The 23,263-nt window shown below is 47.7% G+C and overlaps 1 protein-coding gene across 1 annotated transcript in view; it reads right to left on the bottom strand.

Annotated features, from left to right (window-relative positions):
* Positions 1-3,196: 3,196 nt before the first annotated feature.
* The window catches only part of LOC144102536 (uncharacterized), a 94,116-nt gene continuing 74,049 nt past the window's right edge, over positions 3,197-23,263 (bottom strand). The window contains exon 3 of the mRNA XM_077635785.1: positions 3,197-5,069. Coding sequence (XP_077491911.1) covers positions 3,197-4,708 — 1,512 coding nt within the window. The 5' untranslated portion in view covers positions 4,709-5,069. The remainder of the gene's footprint in view (positions 5,070-23,263) is intronic.

Genomic DNA, 23,263 nt, shown 5'->3' with positions numbered 1-23,263 from the left:
GGCATGTTTCCTTCTCTTCTGGTCAATATACAGTAGTAGACTGAGTCCAGAGTTCTGCAAGACGTACATAGGCAAGACTAGTGTGACCGCGTTATCCATGTCCAACTTGCGTCGAGCGGCGTTGGCAAATGCAGATACCGACAAGCATCACTACTCGCACGTAGACCCCAGCAGCGGCAAGCGCGCGCCGGTAGGAATGCTGGCCATCAGAGACTTCCTGACTTACGCGGCTAACGCGCCGTCTTTGCGACGACACAGATGCGCCGAAGTAGCGCTTGTAACCGCCATAACGCGATCATACACCACCGATCCCACGATGGATACCATGCTTGTCGTGCTTAAAGCGTGGTTGTACGCCGAAACTGGTCTGACCCTGTGCGATTTCATCTACGACCGCGTCAACGTCTTTGGAATTTACAATAAACGTTGAAACTGTAGCGCACGTATTTCCCGCGTCTATATTTATTATCGTGTGCATCAACGCTATGGTAAACATCGACAGTCTCGACGATGAATCGGGGGAACGGATGGCAGATTGGGTGCACATGACGCCCATTTGGACCGCGTTACGAGTGTATGCGTTCTTCAACGCGTTTGGAGAAGACAATGTTCCTTACTTTAAGTTGAAACGAAACGGAAAGACGATCGTTGGGTTCGAGCGTTTCGAACAAGCGTCTAGGGTGATCGGTACGTGGCTGTTTCCCGAGTTTGACGGCGATTGTAAGGATTCACATCTCGCATTTGTGCGGTGGCTAACTAAGGTCGTACAAGATTTCATTAAGACGCACTTTATGGTCGCGGAATGTAGTGGTGGTGACGGTGTCGAACGCTATTTATACTACGCACGCAGACCAACCGCCGTACCGGTACTAGGAGGTGCCGTGCACACGTTCGTGCTACCCAGTCTAACAGCGAGCGCGTCTGTAATCGCGAACAATGTCGACGACGGAAACGAAGACATAATGCAAATGCTCGCAAACTCCACATTCTCCACGTTATCGCACGAGCGGCAACAACAAATGTCAGATTCGTTGTCGGCGTGCATCAACGATATACATGCGACGTGGACACCGGGCGAATGGCTTAGAGTAGTCGTGTACGAGCCTAACGAAACGAGCAGCACCGTTGCCGAGCTAACGTTCGAGCACAATGCCATCTCGTTCTTGTCGTTCAACATTCTGGAAACGCTAATGTCCTTAGAGCACGTTGAGAGTATTCGTTACGCACTGTTCGTCAGTGCGGGCAAAAATTCTACGATACTTTCGGCGGCGAGCGCCAAGGAGATGGCAGTAGTAGACATTGTACCGCGTCTGTTGTTGCTTCGCGAATGGAAGGACCCCCTCGACGCTCTACGCGAGGTATTGCGAGTGGCTCCGATAGTGTACTCTACGTACGCGGATGTGTCTCCTCACGCGGATAAAGCTCCGTCTGCCGCTGAAATGCTAGAATGGTTGAGCGACGAACCGCGGCGGCAACGCGACATCTACGACGGCGGAATGTACGCCACGATGGCAAACCGAATGTTTACGGTGCTGGACAACATGGCGACTGACTTTATGTACACTTGTTACATGATCAACGACTTTGAGATCTCGCATGAGACACCGTCACAGTTCTCGTTTCAGAACTGCGACTCGCCGTCCATGCACTTGTGGTATACTACAATCTCCGAGTAAAGCACACGCTCAAGCGACGGAATGGGCAGCAGTCGGTGCCACCGACTTCCTACCATTTCTTCCCCCAGCGGTCGATTGAGCGCCTCCAACGCTTTGGTCGTTAAAGTAGCGATGGCTTTATTCGACGCGGCCACCGCTAAACATAAAGCAAATGCCGCGAAAAAATAAGGTTGTGAAAAAAAAAAGAAGACTGTGCAAAATGGCGTCGATAGACAACAACTACCACAAGTACAGGTTCCCTTCTAATGTACAAATGGTCGCGGATGTGCTCCGCATGACCGTACTCAACACACACATTCCCGTAAACTGTTCTCCCGTCGTCGAATCGCCGAAAGGAACGGGAGGCGGTCCGGTTCGCAGATTCTCGCCGGACACCGCGCATCCCGTACAATTCACGCAGTACTTGAACAAGGCCTTGCGCGCGGCCAGATCCAGTCCCAGTCAGCGACACTCGGCGTACCTGGCAACTTTCAACACCGGCGTTTCTCCTTTGGTCTCGTATCAACTCGTAAACTCTCACGAGATACCCGCCGAGTTTGCCCCGAACAATGTGATATACAATCCCATAACCGGCGAGTTGCGCTTCATCAATCGCGGTCTTACCGATCGCGAAAAGCGAACCATAGCTCAGATTAAGCGCGCTCGCATGGAAGCCGGAGACCTGGGTAACGCGCTTCCCGATCGCGCGTACTACCAGCGCATGATCGAAAACGGAATATGTAACGTCGACGCGTCCGGGTCCAGACTCTCTGCCGCAGCAGATTCGTGTTTCGTGGAAACGACAATGGACGTGCCGGGATACTTACAAACCCATCCCGTGTTTAGAGGAGTACCGTCCAAATACGTTCTCCCGACTCGCGGCCGATCGATCGGCGTTAACGACTTCGAAACGTGCAGTCGCGTCAAGCCACCCGCCGGCGTGGTCATAGGTTTGGACTCGACACTAAGTCCGATCAACATAGTCGCTCGGCAGATGGCCACGGGCAACACGGTGACTAGGTACGTATCGAACGGCGTGTACACTCGTTCGTGCGATCCCGGCTCGACCGATCCGAGCTGCCTCAACACGACGGCTGCGACCGCCGGCGGCACGACCATCGCCCCCAACGTAGCGGACTCAGTCGCAGCAATCGTTCGCGCTTGCATACGGGAAAGCGAACGCATAGGCGGCGGATCGCTCGCTTCGACGGCGTTTGGAGTGGGCAAGACCAACAGCGAAACTGAACTGGCGATCCACGACATCATTCGTTCCAGTTCTACTCCCAGCGCGTTAATCGGACAGACCATGCAACATTTGCGATCGTTACCAGACACTCCGGTCAATACGCGCGCGGCCAGATACTTCATGGCAATTCTCGTCCATATCGGCTATCTAAATCCTAACGACAGCGCGGTACGCAGAATACTTTCGGCTGACGCGGACATTTCGCTCGCCGCGTCGCAACCGCCGAGAGGTGGTCGCGGTACGTGGTGAGCAAGGAACGAGTCTTACATTGAAAATAAAGATTCTTTATTATTGTTCAATCTAGACCGTCTGTGTCTGTGTTTATGCGTTCGGCGTGTTCTTTCGCCTGGAGCAGGGCGATGCGGTGAGTCTTGATCATCGATGATGGCGTCTTTGTCACAGCTCTTTTGGTCAATTCAGGAGCTATGAAGTGTTTCTTGATGTACTCTACGTGACCCAGTAGGACGAGGGGCTCCATGAACATCGGGGACGACACGCCGCCGCCGGTGTAACCCGCCGCTCGAGAGGGGCTCGGCGTTCCGAAAGCCCGCTCGCTGCACCGATTCAAGGCTGTGTTAACCAGTGCACACGGAGAAATTTCCTCTTTCTTCCAGTTATAACATAGAGTGAGGCACTTGGCATCCGGTTCCAACGTGCGTTCGAACAGCGAACGGTAGCGCAGCGGCACGTCGTACAACTCTTGAACACCGGGAATTGTCTCTGAGAACATGCGAGTGTCCTCGATGCCGGCGAGATCGGCTAGCGCTGCAAACACGTTGGCGTAGGTGACACTTGCCAGTGCGGGAGCCGATTCGACCGGCTTACATAGTGCTTCGCGCGCAGTGTCGCGCACCTCCTCTTCAGTCGACGTTTTGTCGTCGAACCCGTCTATAACGTATTCGCTGAAGCGATGACACTCGCTGGAGTCCCAGCCGTCGAAGACGTTCAAGTATACGATGCATATTTTTGCTCGAGGGAACGGCAACGGCGGGTCGTGGAGCGATAGTAATTGCAATTTGTTCAACATCGCATCCGCGAACACTGCCGACGTATGCTTAACACCCACTGTAGCGTCTCCCACCGAGGCCAGAGCCGCCACCGCGCTACCCACGCCCTTGGCTCGCTTTCTTTTCGCCGATGATGAAGTTCGTCCCCCGTCTTGAGTCGTGAAGTACTTCTCGTACGTAGGATTCAATTGCTGAGGACAGCAAACGTACGAGTACACACCCCCGCGAGGCCTGTACCCCACGTCAGTGAAGTACTCCATTTCTGCGATTAGTTCCTCCGCGGCAGCAGCAGCGTTGTCGCTGTCACCCTTCTTTTTCCTGGACGATCTCTTGTTGTCACAGCCCCCATCGTCGCTGTCGACCACGACGACTTCGTCTTCACTGTCGGGGAAACTGCAGTTCGCTGCGGCTAGGACGTCTTTGTAAACGACCTCGTCGTCATGGCCAACGGCGCTGCTAGCGGCGTTGCGTTTCGCGGTCCGTCGAACGACTCGTCGAATCACTCTATGAGCACCATGCTCCTCTTCTTCTTGTAGTCGCAGTCGCTTCTCTTTGGTGGAACCTTTGGAGATACCTTTGGAGATACCTTTGGAGGTACCTTTGGAGGAACTTAAACGCTTGATGACCGTCGTCTTACTCGAGCTACTGCGTTTGGTCTTTGGTGTGTTATTACTGTTAACTGGAGCAGTGGATTGCTGCTGAAGCAGTTGCTGTTTCTGTTTAGAGGCACGTTCCTCTCTGCGTTTCAATACTTCTTCCATAGGAACTAAGAAGCGTTTCATAGGCCCGGTCTTCGTCATAGTCGAGATTCTCGTGGTCTCAAAATGGATAACGACGTGGAAATAGAAAGGCCACCAACGTTTGAGCCAACTCAAGAAGACGCTACAAATGCGGCAATATACGCAGAGTATCGAATGAAGGAGAAATTTAAGACTCAATCACCGATAGGGTCGGCGTTCGCAACCAGAGGATTTGTCAAATGGCAGGAACACAGCGGCGATCTCAGCAAACCGGTCCCGTATCCTTGTATCTGGGACGAAAGCCACCAGGACGAGAGCACGCGAGCCGAGATGCGTCGTCAAAGATGTCCGTACGGAAAGTATGTCTTCACGAAAGAAGGCTGTCTCGCAGTCAGTTGCCGAGCCGCAGTGGATGGAGTGCCTGTAACGAAAGAGGCGTTTCTTAAAGAACCGAAAGATAGGGTGGGTAAATACACGTGGGGAGAGTTCTGCTACTTTAACGCGGACAACGTCGGCATACCAGACTACAAGCACCCCATGGACGCCGTACTCGAGCAAGACCCCGAACTCGCGGCTCAAAATCCGCTACTGTTGGGCACGCATTCGGTGCTTACTTGGTGGGACGAAGTGGCTGGTGCGTGCAGATTGGCACCCGCCGCGCTCGCGCTCACCGACCACGAACTGGTTACTGCCGACTCTCCCAAGTACGACAGATTATATCAATGGTACATTGAAACTGACTCGGACTGGTTCGGTCGTCCCGAGCTGGCAGCCACCAAGAGATACGTGAAGAAGGGAATGCCACTCCTCAAATACGACAGACCGTACTGCGAGGGTAAAGTGAAAGTGTCGTATAACCCATATTCAATGGAGTGTTATAGGAAGCCGGGTCAGTACATCCTTGAAGAATTCGTTATCGGGGGACTGTATCGGGAGATGTTCGGTTATCAGACTGATAACTGGAGAAGTCGAGTGCCTCCCAGACTGCCGTCCGAGTAACCTGGTCAGTCTTGCACCTCACGCACGCGTGCCATGTCGCCTTTTCGCAACGCCGCAGCGGCTACCAAAGCCGATCTGGCTGCTCATTTGCGAGCTCTAAAGCAACTCCACCATCAGTCGTCTCGGAGACGCGATAGCAGCAGCAGCAGCAAGTGTGACGGCGGTGGCACCATGCTACTCGACACGAGATACAAAGGTTCGAATTGGACTCGGACTCGCCAGAAACTCGGAGACATAATCGACTCGTTCGCGTTCCGCGTCGAAGTGTGTGCCGCTCACGTCGAGAAACTCCTCGGTCTTTTGGCAGTGTGTGTTCGGCGGACGTGGTACATCAACGGTTCTCGTAACCCGAGCAGCATTCATTCGGCGACCGTGGCGTTGGTCGAAGCTCCCGACGGGTACAAATACTGGGCCAGTCTAGTTCCCACTCCAGATTCCAAGTACATCGTCAGCGCCTCATCCGGAGCGTCGGCGTTACATTCGATCAAACACTATTGCGACGTGAGGAAAGAACGCAGGACCGCTTTCGCAGCGTCGCTCGACTTCGTCGACAACCCGGTGCACTATAATCGATTCAAGTTTGCATCGCGCCTGCTCTGGAACAAGGATCGAGTGGGGTCGCGCTGTCCAGACTGCATCAAGAACTTTGCGTGGCGAACGTACCGTCGCGGATACGTGGAATACTTCGGTCTTCGGCTAGCGGACGTTTCGTCTCCGCCAGTGTCGCCCGGTAATGAAGCGGCGATCGACGCGTGGAACGACTTCTTCCGGCATCTATAACTGCACCGAATGTGGACGTCGCATCACTAATTCTCCCGACGACACTTTAATGTCTCTGAAGGATATAATGGAGCAAGTATCAACGTCTTCGTCGTTCGTCGACGAGTACCTCACGAACAACAACGGCAGTGGCAAAGTCGACGGCATAGACGCTACACCACCTTGCTCTCTAGCTCACCAAACTGCCATCGCGGCGATAGAAGGTGATGAGGAACGCTTTCCGCTGACAATGCTCGACTCGATCGACGTGAAGCCGGCGGTTGACGACCACAACGTCAATGGTGGTAGAAACGGCGACGGTGGTGGCGACGGTGCCTCAAACAACAAGAGACTCGACGGATCACAAATTAGATTGTTAAATACTCTACTAACTGGAGCGACTGCGGAAGAAGTCCTTCGCTGCGAGAGAAAGTGTACAGAAGCCGCCAACAACAACGAACATTGTAAGACCAGTAAAGGCGCTCTGCATCAGACGGGTGGACGCGTAAACTCTATAATGGACTCTATCGCGAACTCTTTGAGCACGCTTCCGAACTCTGCTTCCATGCCCAAGAAGCTGCCGTTTCGCTTCATCCGAGAAATGGTGTAGTAAATAAATGATGTCGTATCCTTCATGTATGTTCTTGTGGTGCATAATGGAACCCGAGTACGTGCGTTTGCTGTTGTCACAACCGACGCCGATACTCAAAGACTTGTGTTCGTACTATGGATTGGCGTTCGCGTATCCCGATGTGGATCCGGCGCGAGACTACCCACTCGTGATCGAACTCGACACTCGATGCTGGCTCTTCGAAACAATACATTCGTGCTTGTTGAAACATTTTAACAACAACAACGACGAGGATCGTAGTTACAAGTTCTGGGTGTACATACCGTGGTCGGTAGACGAATGCATGCGATCGTTTAGGAGTTTCATGGGATTCTTTTACGTGCGCATAGAGTATCCCAAGTACGGTACTTGCGTCGACGTGTTTCACGGTATCAACTACCTTCCCTTAGGACCGTTTGTACGAGGCGACGTGGGCATGGGAATACTCGGTCGTATAATGGTGAAAGGCAAAGAGAAATTCTTTACCGCGTTTGAGAGCATATCACCGGACGTGCCGTACATCAGCAGAGACAACGTGCTCACGACGACTCGATATCGAAAGTACCTTTCGAGATGTCGCGGCAATTCGCGTCGCAGCAACGATTGCAGCGGCGGCGGTGGCGAAACTACCACGCGACTGCGGGGTGCTAGTACGTACGACGGAAAGAGACCGTTGGACGACCGAGCCAAACGCTCGATATGTTGCGTGTTCAAGTCGTACGCTACGACAGAATACGTCCCAGTGAACATCGTTCGGGGATACTTGTCGGGATCTTCCGTTCCAATCACTGTGGTATCCACGTATTCTCCCCACAGAGAGTGTACGGTACTAGACGAACGAGACGAGCAATTTGTCGCCAACTACTGCCCTAGACTGGCTGCCGCATGTAAGATGGTTCGCATGCAATTGGATAGCTGCACGGCCGGATACAAAGGCGTTAGCAACACCAATTCGTACGCGTACAAGACCGTAAAGCAACCGTCGCACGTGTTCATGGACCACGTTCAGAAGCAGCTCAGGAAGAACATACGCACACTGCAATGTTTCATTCTACCACCACCACCACACGGCGGCGAAGAAGAAGAGTACCATCAGCTCCATCTGCTCGCTACGATAATCCGCGTCGAACATGCCAACGCCAATGTCATGACTCCTCACTATTCCCGTTTCGTGCTATCGGCGACGTCCGAGAGCCCCATAGCCAGTCTCATCAACGAATATCGTGTTATCGTCAACTTCCACAAGACCACCAAACAATCGTACATGCGCCAAGTACAGACTTCGCAGTACGGTTACGTGTCGCCCATCGCGACTCCGGACGGATCCGAGATCGGAATGACCAAACACTTGCTACCGGAGACCGAATTCTCCTTTAGACTAGTGTCTCACGCGACGCGAATCGTACGCGAAGCGGTGTTGCGATGGTGGAATCGGTGGAACGCCGAGTTCGTATCCGTCGACGGAGACGAAGTGGACTTAGTCATGTGCTGCTTCAACAACGAGCCTATAGACCGCATGGTCGCGAAAGTCACGCAACGGGCGTTGGTGGACTTTTGCACGCGATTCAGGCACGTCGCGGTACACTACGAACCCCGAGTTGCCCTGCTCATGTCCGTGTCGGGAGGCACGCTGTACAACGTGAAACGAGGCGGGACGCTGTGTCACCCGAGTAGACCGACTGACTCGGTCGTAGACTCGAGTGCCGGGTACTTTGGAAGGCACAACGACGCGGCTCGCCACACGTTAGGATTTGGGATGGTGAAACAGGCCATGTCTCGCGGAGGCATGTGGATACGGAACGGAGAGACTAAGGCGCTGTTGCTGGATCCGGCGCCGGCGTACTCGACGGAAGCGGTCGTGCTACCCATGGCCATCGGGTCCTGCTTCGAGGACGGCATCGTGTTGAGATCGTCGTTCGCGAGACGCGCGGCGTACATACACGTCAAGCGTCTCGTCGTGCCCGCGAATTCGTGCGGGTGTCTAACATTTTCGGAACGACCCGTCGAATGCTCGGTGGGGTACGAAAAAGACGTGTGGGGCGTTCCACCGGGCACGGCCATCGTCAGACGAGATCAGCCCGTCGTGGTGGTGCAGACGGCCAACTCGTACGTCAGTGTGTTTTCGGGGAAACGAGGAGTTATAGGGTACGCCTTTCAGCACTGCTATTGGATTCTGAACCACCAACAACAACGACTCGCAATCGCCGTCACGAAGTGCGCCGTACCCACGCTGGGCTACAAGTTCGCGACGCCGCACGGACAGAAGGGAGTCGTGTGTCGCATACTACCCGACTGCATCATGCCTCGCGGCGAGGTCGACGGTCTCGTGCCTGACGCAATCGTACATCCGGTTACGATTCTCTCGCGCTTGACAGTCGGCCAATTGAAACGACCCGCCGGCGCGCTGCAGCGTTTCACGTTGCCGCCGGCGCTGTCCTCGGTCGGCGGCAGCTCGCCCTACACATCAAGGGAGCCAGCAAAGAAGAAAATCAAACAGCAAGTTACGTTTCATTCTACTAAGAAGCCTAGGCTCTCCAGCTTAAGTTCGGGTTCTCAAAGCCATCTAAGCTTCAGTAAGAGAGCATAAAAGAGCAAATCCTCAATTGCAGTGTTAAGGCTACTGCAGTAATCACATCTCCAGGGCGCAACTACTTCTGAAAGATGGAATGGACCGTATGGCACTTTCTTCTGGCGATTGTCCCTGTGGTTTTTATTTTTGCTTTGCTCAACGCCGGTTACCTGGATGCCACTGACTGGACCAATGCAGCGCTTCACCAGCACCGAACCGCGAGCACGAACACCAAACGCTAGTGGACTGGGCGTTCCTGGGTAGTGTGTATTAGTAGTCTACGTTTTGTTACTTTTGTGTGCTAGTGTTTGTGTCACATAGGGTATAATAAATATGCACCTGCGTGGGTACACATGTCGCCAAGTCCATTCTTTCGGTCAGAGTGTTCTCCGGGGACCCGTGACACAGAATCTGCACCCGGTGGATATATCCCACGCAGATTATACAGTAGGCCAAGCATACAATCTGCCCATAAAAAATGCTGATCATATATATATATATATATATATATATATATATATATATATATATGTTCTGGACTGTTGAACTAAAAAAAATCTGTTTCTATGTCAGAAGAAGAATCATCTTTGCCTTCAATATCTTTGTTGTTACTTTCTTCATTGGACGCACATGTACAGAAGCCAATGACAATAACACGAAGGGATCAGATCCCAGGATTTCGCCACCCAAACGCACACTTTTGCTTGAAAGTGGGTGTTACCAAGATAGCAACCAACGCCTCCTAGCAAAACACGCATACAAGTATTCAGCCGGGTGACGGCAACGGAAGCATAGCGCTAGTATCACAGACCTTCATGATAGAGTTGCGTTGGGGATTTGAAGATATACTGAACAATATTGAAAAAAATACGCTGTATATTTTGCAAGGTGTGAAGTTGCAACTTTTAAGCATGCGCTATACTGGAAATTATGGTACACATAATACGCAATGCTTTTCAAATAGCCATGCTTGACGAGAAGCACTGTTCATTTGTCACTGATATTGAGTGCCTTCAATTTTAACACCTTTCTAAACAATATTTTCTATAGAATATTTTTTACAATTTAAACAATTCCATGAATGGAAAAGACAGAAGAGAGCCAGGTGTGCAAGTTCATGATATCTGCAGGAGCAAAAATGCCGACCAACAGAAGAACAAGGATCTATTACACTTGTAACAGGTCATGAGTGGCACGACCAGGTCGAAGCAACAATACTCGTGCGATGAAAAGTCAGGGAAGCTGCCGGAGTGGTAAGACATGCCTTACATCACTACAAGAGAAGAGGGTACTGTCAAGGTCTTGCACCAAAGGTTGCAATATGGGCACGATGCAGACATTGCACACATGAGTACGAGTGACCGGGAAAGGGCAAGCATTGTGAAAGACCTTTCAAAAGGAGTGCTCATGAATTCAATATTGAAGAAAATAAGGGCATCTATGACAAGCAAGCTAACCGCTTTCCATTTGACAAGTTGCATGGACTAGCACATAAAGCAGCAATATAACCTCACAGTTCCTCAAAGATGTCATGAAAATTATGCTGCAAGTGTAAACATATGCGTGCAAGGCATGAGAAACAAGGGGCAACATGTTTGCTTGTAGATACAGCAGGGGGTTATTGACCCAATGAGCACCTTCATACTAAAGACTGCTTTTGCACTAATGGCAGAGCCGCTGGGAAAGGCGCTGAAGGTTTTGGGTACAGGAACAGTCTGTGTTGATTCCAGACAGGGAACAACAGGGTAGCACAATTTGGATTGGTGACTCTTCCCGGAAGGTGCTGGATGAGAATGGACCAGCACTGTATATGGCTTACTTCATCTGCAGCACAATGAATGAGAAAATGTTGGGAGCATTCTTTGAATCCATGAAGTCCTCCACAGGAGCCCTGTACACTAGAACTTTCATGACAGATGATGCATCTGAACAATTTGAGGCCTGGTCAAGAGTCAGGGTCCCACCTCAACATCGACTGCTCTGCACAAAGCATGTGGATAAAAACTGGAAGCGAAAGATTACTGAGAAGATAGAAAAAAAGAGCTCGCAGCAGATGTTTACCATGCTGTTTGTGTGCTGCTAGAGTGCCCCAAGAAGAGTGAGGTGGCTATGCTTCTCGAGTCATTTCTGGCCAACAAAGACTACAGGCTTCAGGAGTTTATTCGTTAATTAAGAGGAAACTATGCTCATCACCTGGAGATGTGAGTCTAGTTTTCTAGCTCGGCTCAGCGTCAACACAAACATGCATCCTGAAAGGATGCAGAGGAGTTAAAAGCGTAGTTTTCTGGAAGGTAAGAAGAATCATTGTTTGTAGGCTCAACTTTGCAGTGATAGACATGGCATACACCTCTTTGTGAAAGGAAACAGAACCAGCAAGATGAACCCGAGAATGACCAGATTTTCCATGGCAATTACTGCGTCTACCAAAAAGACTAAATATGGAACATGGACTGTGCAATCCCAGTCCACAATAAAGCCTTGCTTACAGGGTTTAAAAAGTGACAGGTGGTGCCAACTGCCTTCTGAAGTGCAGTGATTGCATGGTGTGTGGAACAGCTATTCATGCACTCGCCAAGAGCGCCGAATGTGCCTGACAATCTGCAAACACAGTCACTTAGTGGTCATAACAAGCACATCTGAAAGAAGAAATAGAAAATCTTGGAAACTACTCAAGCAGTGTCATCAAATTCAAAGACAAGCGTGGCTTTTGACGTCGTGGAAAGTGTTCAAACAGCAGAATCATCCACAGGCATGACGAACTTGGAATTGGTCTTGGCCAAGGTGGACGTGCTCAAAGATTATGTCACAGAGAAAAAAATTCCTCAAGTGAACAACAAGGCCAGCAACGTATTGCAGCCTGTATTGAAGATTTATGAAGGTACTAAGGAAAAAGAAATGCCCTACACATCAAGGAAGCCAGCAAAGAAGAAAATCGAACAGCAAGTTACGTTTCATTCTACTAAGAAACCTAGGCTCTCCAGCTTATGTTCAGGTTTTCAAAGTCATCTAAGCTACAGAAAGGGAGCATAAAAGAGTAAATCCTCAATTGCAGTGTTAAGGCTACTGCAGTAATCACTTCTCCAGAGCGCAACTACTTCTGAAAGATGAAATGGACCATATGGCACTTTTTTCTGGTGCCTGTCCCTGTGGTTTTTATTTTTGCTTTGCTCAACGCCGGTTACCTGGATGCCACTGACTGGACCAATGCAGCGCTTCACAAGCAGCAAACCGCGAGCACAAACACCAAACGCTAGTGGACTGGGCGTTCCTGGGTAGTGTGTATTAGTAGTCTACGTTTTGTTACTTTTGTGTGCTAGTTTTTGGGTCACATATGGTATAATAAATGTGCATCTGTGTGGGTACACATGTCGCCAAGTCCATTCTTTCGGTCAGAGTGTTCTCCGGAGACCCGTGACACAGAATCTGCACCTGGTGGATATATTCCACGCAGAATATACAGTAGGCCAAGCGTACAACCTGCCCATAAAAAACGCTGATCATAATATATATATATATATATATATATATATATATATATATATATATATATATATATATATATATATATATATATATATATCATCAGAAGAAGAATCATCTTTGCCTTCAATATCTTCGTTGTTACTTTCTTCATTGGGCGCACATGTACAGAAGCCAATGACAATAACACGAAGGGATCAGATCCCAGGATTTCACCACCCAAACGCACACTTTTGCTTGAAAGTGGGTGTTACCAAGATAGCAACCAACGCCTCCTAGCAAAACACGCATACAAGTATTCAGCCGGGTGATGGCAACGGAAGCATAGCGCTAGTATCACAGACCTTCATCATAGAGTTGCATTGATTATTTGAAGATATACTGAACAATATTGAAAAAAATACACTGTATATTTTGCAAGGTGCAAAGTTGCATCTTTTAAGCATGTGCTATACCGGAAATTATGGTACACATAATACGCAATGCTTTTCAAATAGCCATGCTTGACGAGAAGCACTGTTCATTTGTCACTGATATTGAGTGCCTTCAATTTTAACACCTTTCTAAACAATATTTTCTATAGAATATTTTTTACAATTTAAACTGTTCCATGAATGGAAAAGACAGAAGAGAGCCAGGTGTGCAGGTTTATGATATCTGCAGGAGCAAAAATGCCGACCAACAGAAGAACAAGGATCTATTACACTTGAACAGGTCATGAGTGGCACCACCAGGTCGAAGCAACAATACTCGTGCGATGAAAAGTCAGGGAAGCTGCCGGAGTGGTAAGACATGCCTTACATCGCTACAAGAGAAGAGGGTACTGTCAAGGTCTTGCACCAAAGGTTGCATTATGGGCACGATGCAGACATTGCACACATGAGTACGAGCGACCGGGAAAGGGCAAGCATTGTGAAAGACCTTTCAAAAGGAGTGCTCATGAATTCAATATTGAAGAAAATAAGGGCATCTATGACAAGCAAGCTAACCACTTTGCATTTGACAAGTCGCATGGACTTAAACATAAAGCAGCAATATAACCTCACTGTTCCTCAAAGATGTCATGAAAATTATGCTGCAAGTGTAAACATATGCGTGCAAGGCATGAGAAAAAAGGGGCAACATGTTTGCTTGTAGATACAGCAGGGGGTTATTGACCCAATGAGCACCTTCATACTAAAGACTGCTTTTGCACTAATGGCAGAGCCGCTGGGAAAGGCACTGAAGGTTTTGGGTACAGGAACAGTCTGTGTTGATTCCAGACAGGGAACAACAGGGTAGCACAATTTGGATTGGTGACTCTTCCCGGAAGGTGCAGGATGAGAATGAACCAGCACTGTATATGGCTTACTTCATCTGCAGCACAATGAATGAGAAAATGTTGGGAGCATTCTTTGAATCCATGAAGTCCTCCACAGGAGCCCTGTACACTAGAACTTTCATGACAGATGATGCATCTGAACACTTTGAGGCCTGGTCAAGAGTCAGGGTCCCACCTAACATCGACTGCTCTGCACAAAGCATGTGGATAAAAACTGGAAGCAAAAGATTACTGAGAAGATAGAAGAAAAAAAGCTCGCAGCAGATGTTTACCATGCTGTTTGTGTGCTGCTAGAGTGCCCCAAGAAGAGTGAGGTGCCTAAGCTTCTCGAGTCATTTCTGGCCAACAAAGACTACAGGCTTCAGGAGTTTACTCGTTACTTAAGAGGAAACTATGCTAATCACCTGGAGATGTGAGTCTAGTTTTCTAGCTCGGCTCAGCGTCAACACAAACATGCATCCTGAAAGGATGCAGAGGAGTTAAAAGCGTAGTTTTCTGGAAGATAAGAAGAATCATTGTTTGTAGGCTCAACTTTTGCAGTGATAGACATGGCATACACCTCTTTGTGAAAGGAAACAGAACCAGCAAGATGAACCCGAGAATGACCACATTTTCCATGGCAATTACTGCGTCTACCAAAAAGACTGAATATGGAACACGGACTGTGCAATCCCAGTCCACAATAAAGCCTTGCTTACAGGGTTTAAAAAGTGACAGGTGGTGCCAACTGCCTTCTGAAGTGCAGTGACTGCATGGTGTGTGGAACAGCTATTCATGCACTCGCCAAGAGCGCCGAATGTGCCTGACAATCTGCAAACACAGTCACTTAGTGGTCATAACAAGCACATCTGAAAGAAGAAATCAGAAAATCTTGGAAACTACTCAAGCAGTGTCATCAAATTCAAAGACAAGCGTGGCTTTTCACGTCGTGGAAAGTGTTCAAACAGCAGAAGCATCCACAGGCATGACGAACTTGGAATTGGTCTTGGCCAAGATGGACGTGCTCAAAGATTATGTCACAGAGAAAAAAATTCCTGAAGTGCACAACAAGGCCAGCAAGGTATTGGAGCCTGTATTGAAGATTTATGAAGGTACTAAGGAAAAAGAAATGCCCTACACATCAAGGAAGCCAGCAAAGAACAAAATCGAACAGCAAGTTACGTTTCATTCTACTAAGAAGCCTAGGCTCTCCAGCTTAAGTTCAGGTTTTCAAAGTCATCTAAACTACAGAAAGGGAGCATAAAAGAGTAAATCCTCAATTGCAGTGTTAAGGCTACTGCAGTAATCACTTCTCCAGAGCGCAACTACTTCTGAAAGATGGAATGGACCATATGGCACTGTTTTCTAGTGCCTGTCCCTGTGGTTTTCATTTTTGCTTTGCTTAACGCCGGTTACCTGGATGCCACTGACTGGACCAATGCAGCGCTTCACCAGCACCGAACCGTGAGCACGAACACCAAACGCTAGTGGACTGGGCGTTCCTGGGTAGTGTGTATTAGTAGTCTACGTTTTCTTACTTTTGTGTGCTAGTGCTTGTGTCACGTAGGGTATAATAAATGTGCATCTGTGTGGGTACACATGTCGCCAAGTCCATTCTTTCGGTCAGAGTGTTCTCCGGGAACCCGTGACACAGAATCTGCACCCGGTGGATATATCCCACGCAGATTATACAGTAGGCCAAGCATAAAATCTGCCTACAAAAACGCTGATAATATATATATATATATATATATATATATATATATATAATCTTCTGGACTGTAGAACTAAAAAAAATCTCGTTTCTATGTCAAAAGAAGAATCATCTTTGCCTTCAATATCTTTGTTCTTACTTTCTTCATTGGACGCACATGTACAGAAGCCAATGACAATAACACGAAGGGATCAGATCCCAGGATTTCACCACCCAAACGCACACTTTTGCTTGAAAGTGGGTGTTACCAAGATAGCAACCAACGCCTCCTAGCAAAACACGCATACAAGTATTCAGCCGGGTGATGGCAACGGAAGCATAGCGCTAGTATCACAGACCTTCATGATAGAGTTGCATTGGGGATTTGAAGATATACTGAACAATATTGAAAAAAATACACTGTATATTTTGCAAGGTGCAAAGTTGCAACATTTAAGCATGCGCTTTACCGGAAATTATGGTACACATAATACGCAATGCTTTTCAAATAGCCATGCTTGACGAGAAGCACTGTTCATTTGTCACTGATATTGAGTGCCTTCAATTTTAACACCTTTCTAAACAACATTTTCTATAGAATATTTTTTACAATTTAAACAGTTCCATGAATGGAAAAGACAGAAGAGAGCCAGGTGTGCAAGTTCATGATATCTGCAGGAGCAAAAATGCCGACCAACAGAAGAACAAGGATCTATTACACTTGTAACAGGTCATGAGTGGCACGACCAGGTCGAAGCAACAATACTCGTGCGATGAAAAGTCAGGGAAGCTGCCGGAGTGGTAAGACATGCCTTACATCACTACAAGAGAAGAGGGTACTGTCAAGGTCTTGCACCAAAGGTTGCAATATGGGCACGATGCAGACATTGCACACATGAGTACGAGTGACCGGGAAAGGGCAAGCATTGTGAAAGACCTTTCAAAAGGAGTGCTCATGAATTCAATATTGAAGAAAATAAGGGCATCTATGACAAGCAAGCTAACCGCTTTCCATTTGACAAGTTGCATGGACTAGCACATAAAGCAGCAATATAACCTCACAGTTCCTCAAAGATGTCATGAAAATTATGCTACAAGTGTAAACATATGCGTGCAAGGCATGAGAAACAAGGGGCAACATGTTTGATTGTAGATACAGCAGGGGGTTATTGACCCAATGAGCACCTTCATACTAAAGACTGCTTTTGCACTAATGGCAGAGCCGCTGGGAAAGGCGCTGAAGGTTTTGGGTACAGGAACAGTCTGTGTTGATTCCAGACAGGGAACAACAGGGTAGCACAATTTGGATTGGTGACTCTTCCCGGAAGGTGCTGGATGAGAATGGACCAGCACTGTATATGGCTTACTTCATCTGCAGCACAATGAATGAGAAAATGTTGGGAGCATTCTTTGAATCCATGAAGTCCTCCACAGGAGCCCTGTACACTAGAACTTTCATGACAGATGATGCATCTGAACAATTTGAGGCCTGGTCAAGAGTCAGGGTCCCACCTCAACATCGACTGCTCTGCACAAAGCATGTGGATAAAAACTGGAAGCGAAAGATTACTGAGAAGATAGAAAAAAAGAGCTCGCAGCAGATGTTTACCATGCTGTTTGTGTGCTGCTAGAGTGCCCCAAGAAGAGTGAGGTGGCTATGCTTCTCGAGTCATTTCTGGCCAACAAAGACTACAGGCTTCAGGAGTTTATTCGTTAATTAAGAGGAAACTATGCTCATCACCTGGAGATGTGAGTCTAGTTTTCTAGCTCGGCTCAGCGTCAACACAAACATGCATCCTGAAAGGATGCAGAGGAGTTAAAAGCGTAGTTTTCTGGAAGGTAAGAAGAATCATTGTTTGTAGGCTCAACTTTGCAGTGATAGACATGGCATACACCTCTTTGTGAAAGGAAACAGAACCAGCAAGATGAACCCGAGAATGACCAGATTTTCCATGGCAATTACTGCGTCTACCAAAAAGACTAAATATGGAACATGGACTGTGCAATCCCAGTCCACAATAAAGCCTTGCTTACAGGGTTTAAAAAGTGACAGGTGGTGCCAACTGCCTTCTGAAGTGCAGTGATTGCATGGTGTGTGGAACAGCTATTCATGCACTCGCCAAGAGCGCCGAATGTGCCTGACAATCTGCAAACACAGTCACTTAGTGGTCATAACAAGCACATCTGAAAGAAGAAAAAGAAAATCTTGGAAACTACTCAAGCAGTGTCATCAAATTCAAAGACAAGCGTGGCTTTTCACGTCGTGGAAAGTGTTCAAACAGCAGAATCATCCACAGGCATGACGAACTTGGAATTGGTCTTGGCCAAGGTGGACGTGCTCAAAGATTATGTCACAGAGAAAAAAATTCCTCAAGTGAACAACAAGGCCAGCAACGTATTGCAGCCTGTATTGAAGATTTATGAAGGTACTAAGGAAAAAGAAATGCCCTACACATCAAGGAAGCCAGCAAAGAAGAAAATCGAACAGCAAGTTACGTTTCATTCTACTAAGAAACCTAGGCTCTCCAGCTTATGTTCAGGTTTTCAAAGTCATCTAAGCTACAGAAAGGGAGCATAAAAGAGTAAATCCTCAATTCCAGTGTTAAGGCTACTGCAGTAATCACTTCTCCAGAGCACAACTACTTCTGAAAGATGAAATGGACCATATGGCACTTTTTTCTGGTGCCTGTCCCTGTGGTTTTTATTTTTGCTTTGCTCAACGCCGGTTACCTGGATGCCACTGACTGGACCAATGCAGCGCTTCACAAGCAGCAAACCGCGAGCACAAACACCAAACGCTAGTGGACTGGGCGTTCCTGGGTAGTGTGTATTAGTAGTCTACGTTTTGTTACTTTTGTGTGCTAGTTTTTGGGTCACATATGGTATAATAAATGTGCATCTGTGTGGGTACACATGTCGCCAAGTCCATTCTTTCGGTCAGAGTGTTCTCCGGAGACCCGTGACACAGAATCTGCACCTGGTGGATATATTCCACGCAGAATATACAGTAGGCCAAGCGTACAACCTGCCCATAAAAAACGCTGATCATATATATATATATATATATATATCCTCGTGAGACCCAGTGTACAATTTATTGCACACTCGGTCGCAGCGTCGAAGCCCTGCTGCAGCTGCGGTACGCGCTAAGTCCTCCTGTGCAATGTATTGCACAGACATGTGCTGCCATCTGGCCAAGATTGAGAGAAGTCAATCGCGCGGGAGCGCTTGCTGGGCAGGTTCGAAAATGGCGTCCATACCGACGACGTCGTTTTATTCAATGCGACCAAGTAAGTTGCCCCTATTTACTTAACCCTTTGCTAAATGTTCTGAACTTTGCAATGAACAGGTTCAGGAATGTACAGGCATCATTTTGAGCATAATTTATCGTGAGGCAAGCGCTTATTTTGTTCGTGGCCACTTTGAACTTTTTTGTGTACATTGTATTGCACACTGGGACTGAACTACAGCACATGGGGTTGTTTTCATTCTGTTCACCGTAAGTGCTTTCCTGCGTGGGAAGACGTTATGATGATGTTCAGTTTTACTCAAAAAGTTATTTCCAATTGATATGTAAGCAACGTTTGTAATTTAGGCTTTCTTTGGCCCCTGCCAGGGTTGAATCTGAGCAGGGCAGAGGCGATTTTGGAGGCCATCGCCTCCCAGGACGGGTCGGATCTCGACTTGTCGGATGACGAGTTGAACGAAAAGTCAACACAAGCGCCACAACCAGATGTTTCCTGTTCAGGTAAGTTTCTTAATATAAGTTTTTACAATGTAAGTGCAAAATGCGGAACTTGACGCCGTTTTTTTTTTTTTTTTTTAAGACGACTCGGACGAGGAAGATTCCGGCAGTGGGCCATTAACAAGTGTGGGGAAATTCCCTCCTTCGAGGCATGCTCCGTTTGTGTCATCTCTACCCGATGTTCCGGATACTCCGGATACTGAGACCGATTCTCGAACGAATTGGACAGCTCTGGACTATTTCAAGCAATATTTTTCTGAAGAATTTTACCGCAATATGCACGAAAAGAGTGAGGTGGGCTACCATCAAAGAAAGGGGACTCTGCTCAATAGCAGCACTGCCGAAATGAAGCATTTCATAGGTGCAACGTTCATGATGAGTTGCTTAGGATACCCACAGATTCGTCTTTACTGGGCAAGGCAAACACGAGTTGCTGCAATCGCTGATGTTGTGACTCGCGATCGCTTCTTCTTGTTGCGAAAAAACATAAAAGTTGTGAATGACTTGGACATCAGTGATGAGGAAAAGAAAGCCGACCGGCTGTGGAGACTGCGACCGTTCATCGAAATGATAAGGACGGCTTGCCTCCAGCTTCCAAGAAGCCCGTCAGCAAGCATAGACGAGCAAATAATACCGTTTACAGGCAGAACTACACTAAAGCAATACGTCCCTGGTAAACCTCATCCAACAGGGCTGAAGAATTTTGTGCTCTCCAGCCCATGTGGAATGGTTCTAGACTTCGAAATATATCAGGGAAAGTCTGCGCTCGCAGCTGACCGATCAGAGCTTGGTGTGGGTGCTTGTGCTGTGCTTAGATTGTCACAGTCCATGCCAACAGGCAGTTCTTTATTTTTTGATCGCTACTTCACTTCTGCACCCCTGCTTCGTCACCTCTCGAGCCAAGGCCTGCGTGGAACTGGCACCATAATGAAGAATCGCGTGCCAAAGGATTCTAAGCTCCCTGATGACAAAGCTTTGGTGAAGAAAGGCCGCGGATCCTTTTGCCAAACTGTCAATGTGGCTGATGGCATTTGCCTCGTTAAGTGGGTCGACAACAAGACCATTACGTTCGCTTCTTCACACATTGGTGAGGAGCCAGTAGGAGAATGCAAAAGATGGTGCAAGAAGGAGAGGGTCTATAAAGATGTACCTCGGCCAGCTATCGTAGAAGAGTACAATAAGAATATGGGAGGCGTTGACCTCTGCGATAGAATGGTGAGTCTCTACCCAAGCAAGGCAAGGACAACGCGCTGGACTCTTCGTTCTCTTTGTTTTCTTGCGGACGTGGCTGTCGTTAATGCATGGTTGCAGTATAAAGAAGACTCTCAACTCCTAGGAGTTGCCAGCAAGAACACACTAAGTCTACTGGACTTCAAACTGATAATTGCTAATGATTTGCTGAGAGCAGAATTGGATGTGGGCAGCGACGACGATGAGCCGCCAGCGAAGCGCCCTGCCAGTAAGACAACACCATTGCCTCCCGTCTCCTTCCGGACAGCCGGAGCAACACACATGCCCGAACTTTCATTGCAGAAGTCCGCATCAAGATGCCGTAACCCCTCCTGTTCTGAACGCACAAAGTTTCGTTGCACTCGCTGTGACGTTTTTCTTTGTATAACTTCTTCAAGAAACTGCTTTAAACAGTTTCATGCCTAGAGATATCATTGAAGGGCACAATAAAAGCCTTCTTGCCCATTATCCATAATCTCTCATGATATTGTTTTTTTCATCCGCTGAGTCCCAATGTGCAATATATTGCACATGCTTTGCTAAGCAAACAAAAAATACTTCATCAACAAAACTTTTTTTATCGTGATAAGATAGCCTCATTGGTCTAATAAATGCGTTTTCTTGATCTGCATACAAAAATTCGTCACTCAGGTTTCACGAGGATATATATCATCAGAAGAAGAATCATCTTTGCCTTCAATATCTTCGTTGTTACTTTCTTCATTGGACGCACATGTACAGAAGCCAATGACAATAACACGAAGGGATCAGATCCCAGGATTTCACCACCCAAACGCACACTTTTGCTTGAAAGTGGGTGTTACCAAGATAGCAACCAACGCCTCCTAGCAAAACACGCATACAAGTATTCAGCCGGGTGATGGCAACGGAAGCATAGCGCTAGTATCACAGACCTTCATCATAGAGTTGCATTGATTATTTGAAGATATACTGAACAATATTGAAAAAAATACACTGTATATTTTGCAAGGTGCAAAGTTGCATCTTTTAAGCATGTGCTATACCGGAAATTATGGTACACATAATACGCAATGCTTTTCAAATAGCCATGCTTGACGAGAAGCACTGTTCATTTGTCACTGATATTGAGTGCCTTCAATTTTAACACCTTTCTAAACAATATTTTCTATAGAATATTTTTTACAATTTAAACTGTTCCATGAATGGAAAAGACAGAAGAGAGCCAGGTGTGCAGGTTTATGATATCTGCAGGAGCAAAAATGCCGACCAACAGAAGAACAAGGATCTATTACACTTGAACAGGTCATGAGTGGCACCACCAGGTCGAAGCAACAATACTCGTGCGATGAAAAGTCAGGGAAGCTGCCGGAGTGGTAAGACATGCCTTACATCGCTACAAGAGAAGAGGGTACTGTCAAGGTCTTGCACTAAAGGTTGCATTATGGGCACGATGCAGACATTGCACACATGAGTACGAGCGACCGGGAAAGGGCAAGCATTGTGAAAGACCTTTCAAAAGGAGTGCTCATGAATTCAATATTGAAGAAAATAAGGGCATCTATGACAAGCAAGCTAACCACTTTGCATTTGACAAGTCGCATGGACTTAAACATAAAGCAGCAATATAACCTCACAGTTCCTCAAAGATGTCATGAAAATTCTGCTGCAAGTGTAAACATATGCGTGCAAGGCATGAGAAATAAGGGGCAACATGGTTGCTTGTAGATACAGCAGGGGGTTATTGACCCAATGAGCACCTTCATACTAAAGACTGCTTTTGCACTAATGGCAGAGCCGCTGGGAAAGGCACTGAAGGTTTTGGGTACAGGAACAGTCTGTGTTGATTCCAGACAGGGAACAACATGGTAGCACAATTTGGATTGGTGACTCTTCCCGGAAGGTGCAGGATGAGAATGAACCAGCACTGTATATGGCTTACTTCATCTGCAGCACAATGAATGAGAAAATGTTGGGAGCATTCTTTGAATCCATGAAGTCCTCCACAGGAGCCCTGTACACTAGAACTTTCATGACAGATGATGCATCTGAACACTTTGAGGCCTGGTCAAGAGTCAGGGTCCCACCTAACATCGACTGCTCTGCACAAAGCATGTGGATAAAAACTGGAAGCAAAAGATTACTGAGAAGATAGAAGAAAAAAAGCTCGCAGCAGATGTTTACCATGCTGTTTGTGTGCTGCTAGAGTGCCCCAAGAAGAGTGAGGTGCCTAAGCTTCTCGAGTCATTTC

This window comes from Amblyomma americanum, chromosome 8 (assembly GCF_052857255.1).
Source record: "Amblyomma americanum isolate KBUSLIRL-KWMA chromosome 8, ASM5285725v1, whole genome shotgun sequence".
Lineage (NCBI taxonomy): Eukaryota > Metazoa > Arthropoda > Arachnida > Ixodida > Ixodidae > Amblyomma > Amblyomma americanum.
The sequence above is the reverse complement of the archived record's forward strand: the minus strand, read 5'-3'. Positions and strand labels throughout refer to the sequence as shown.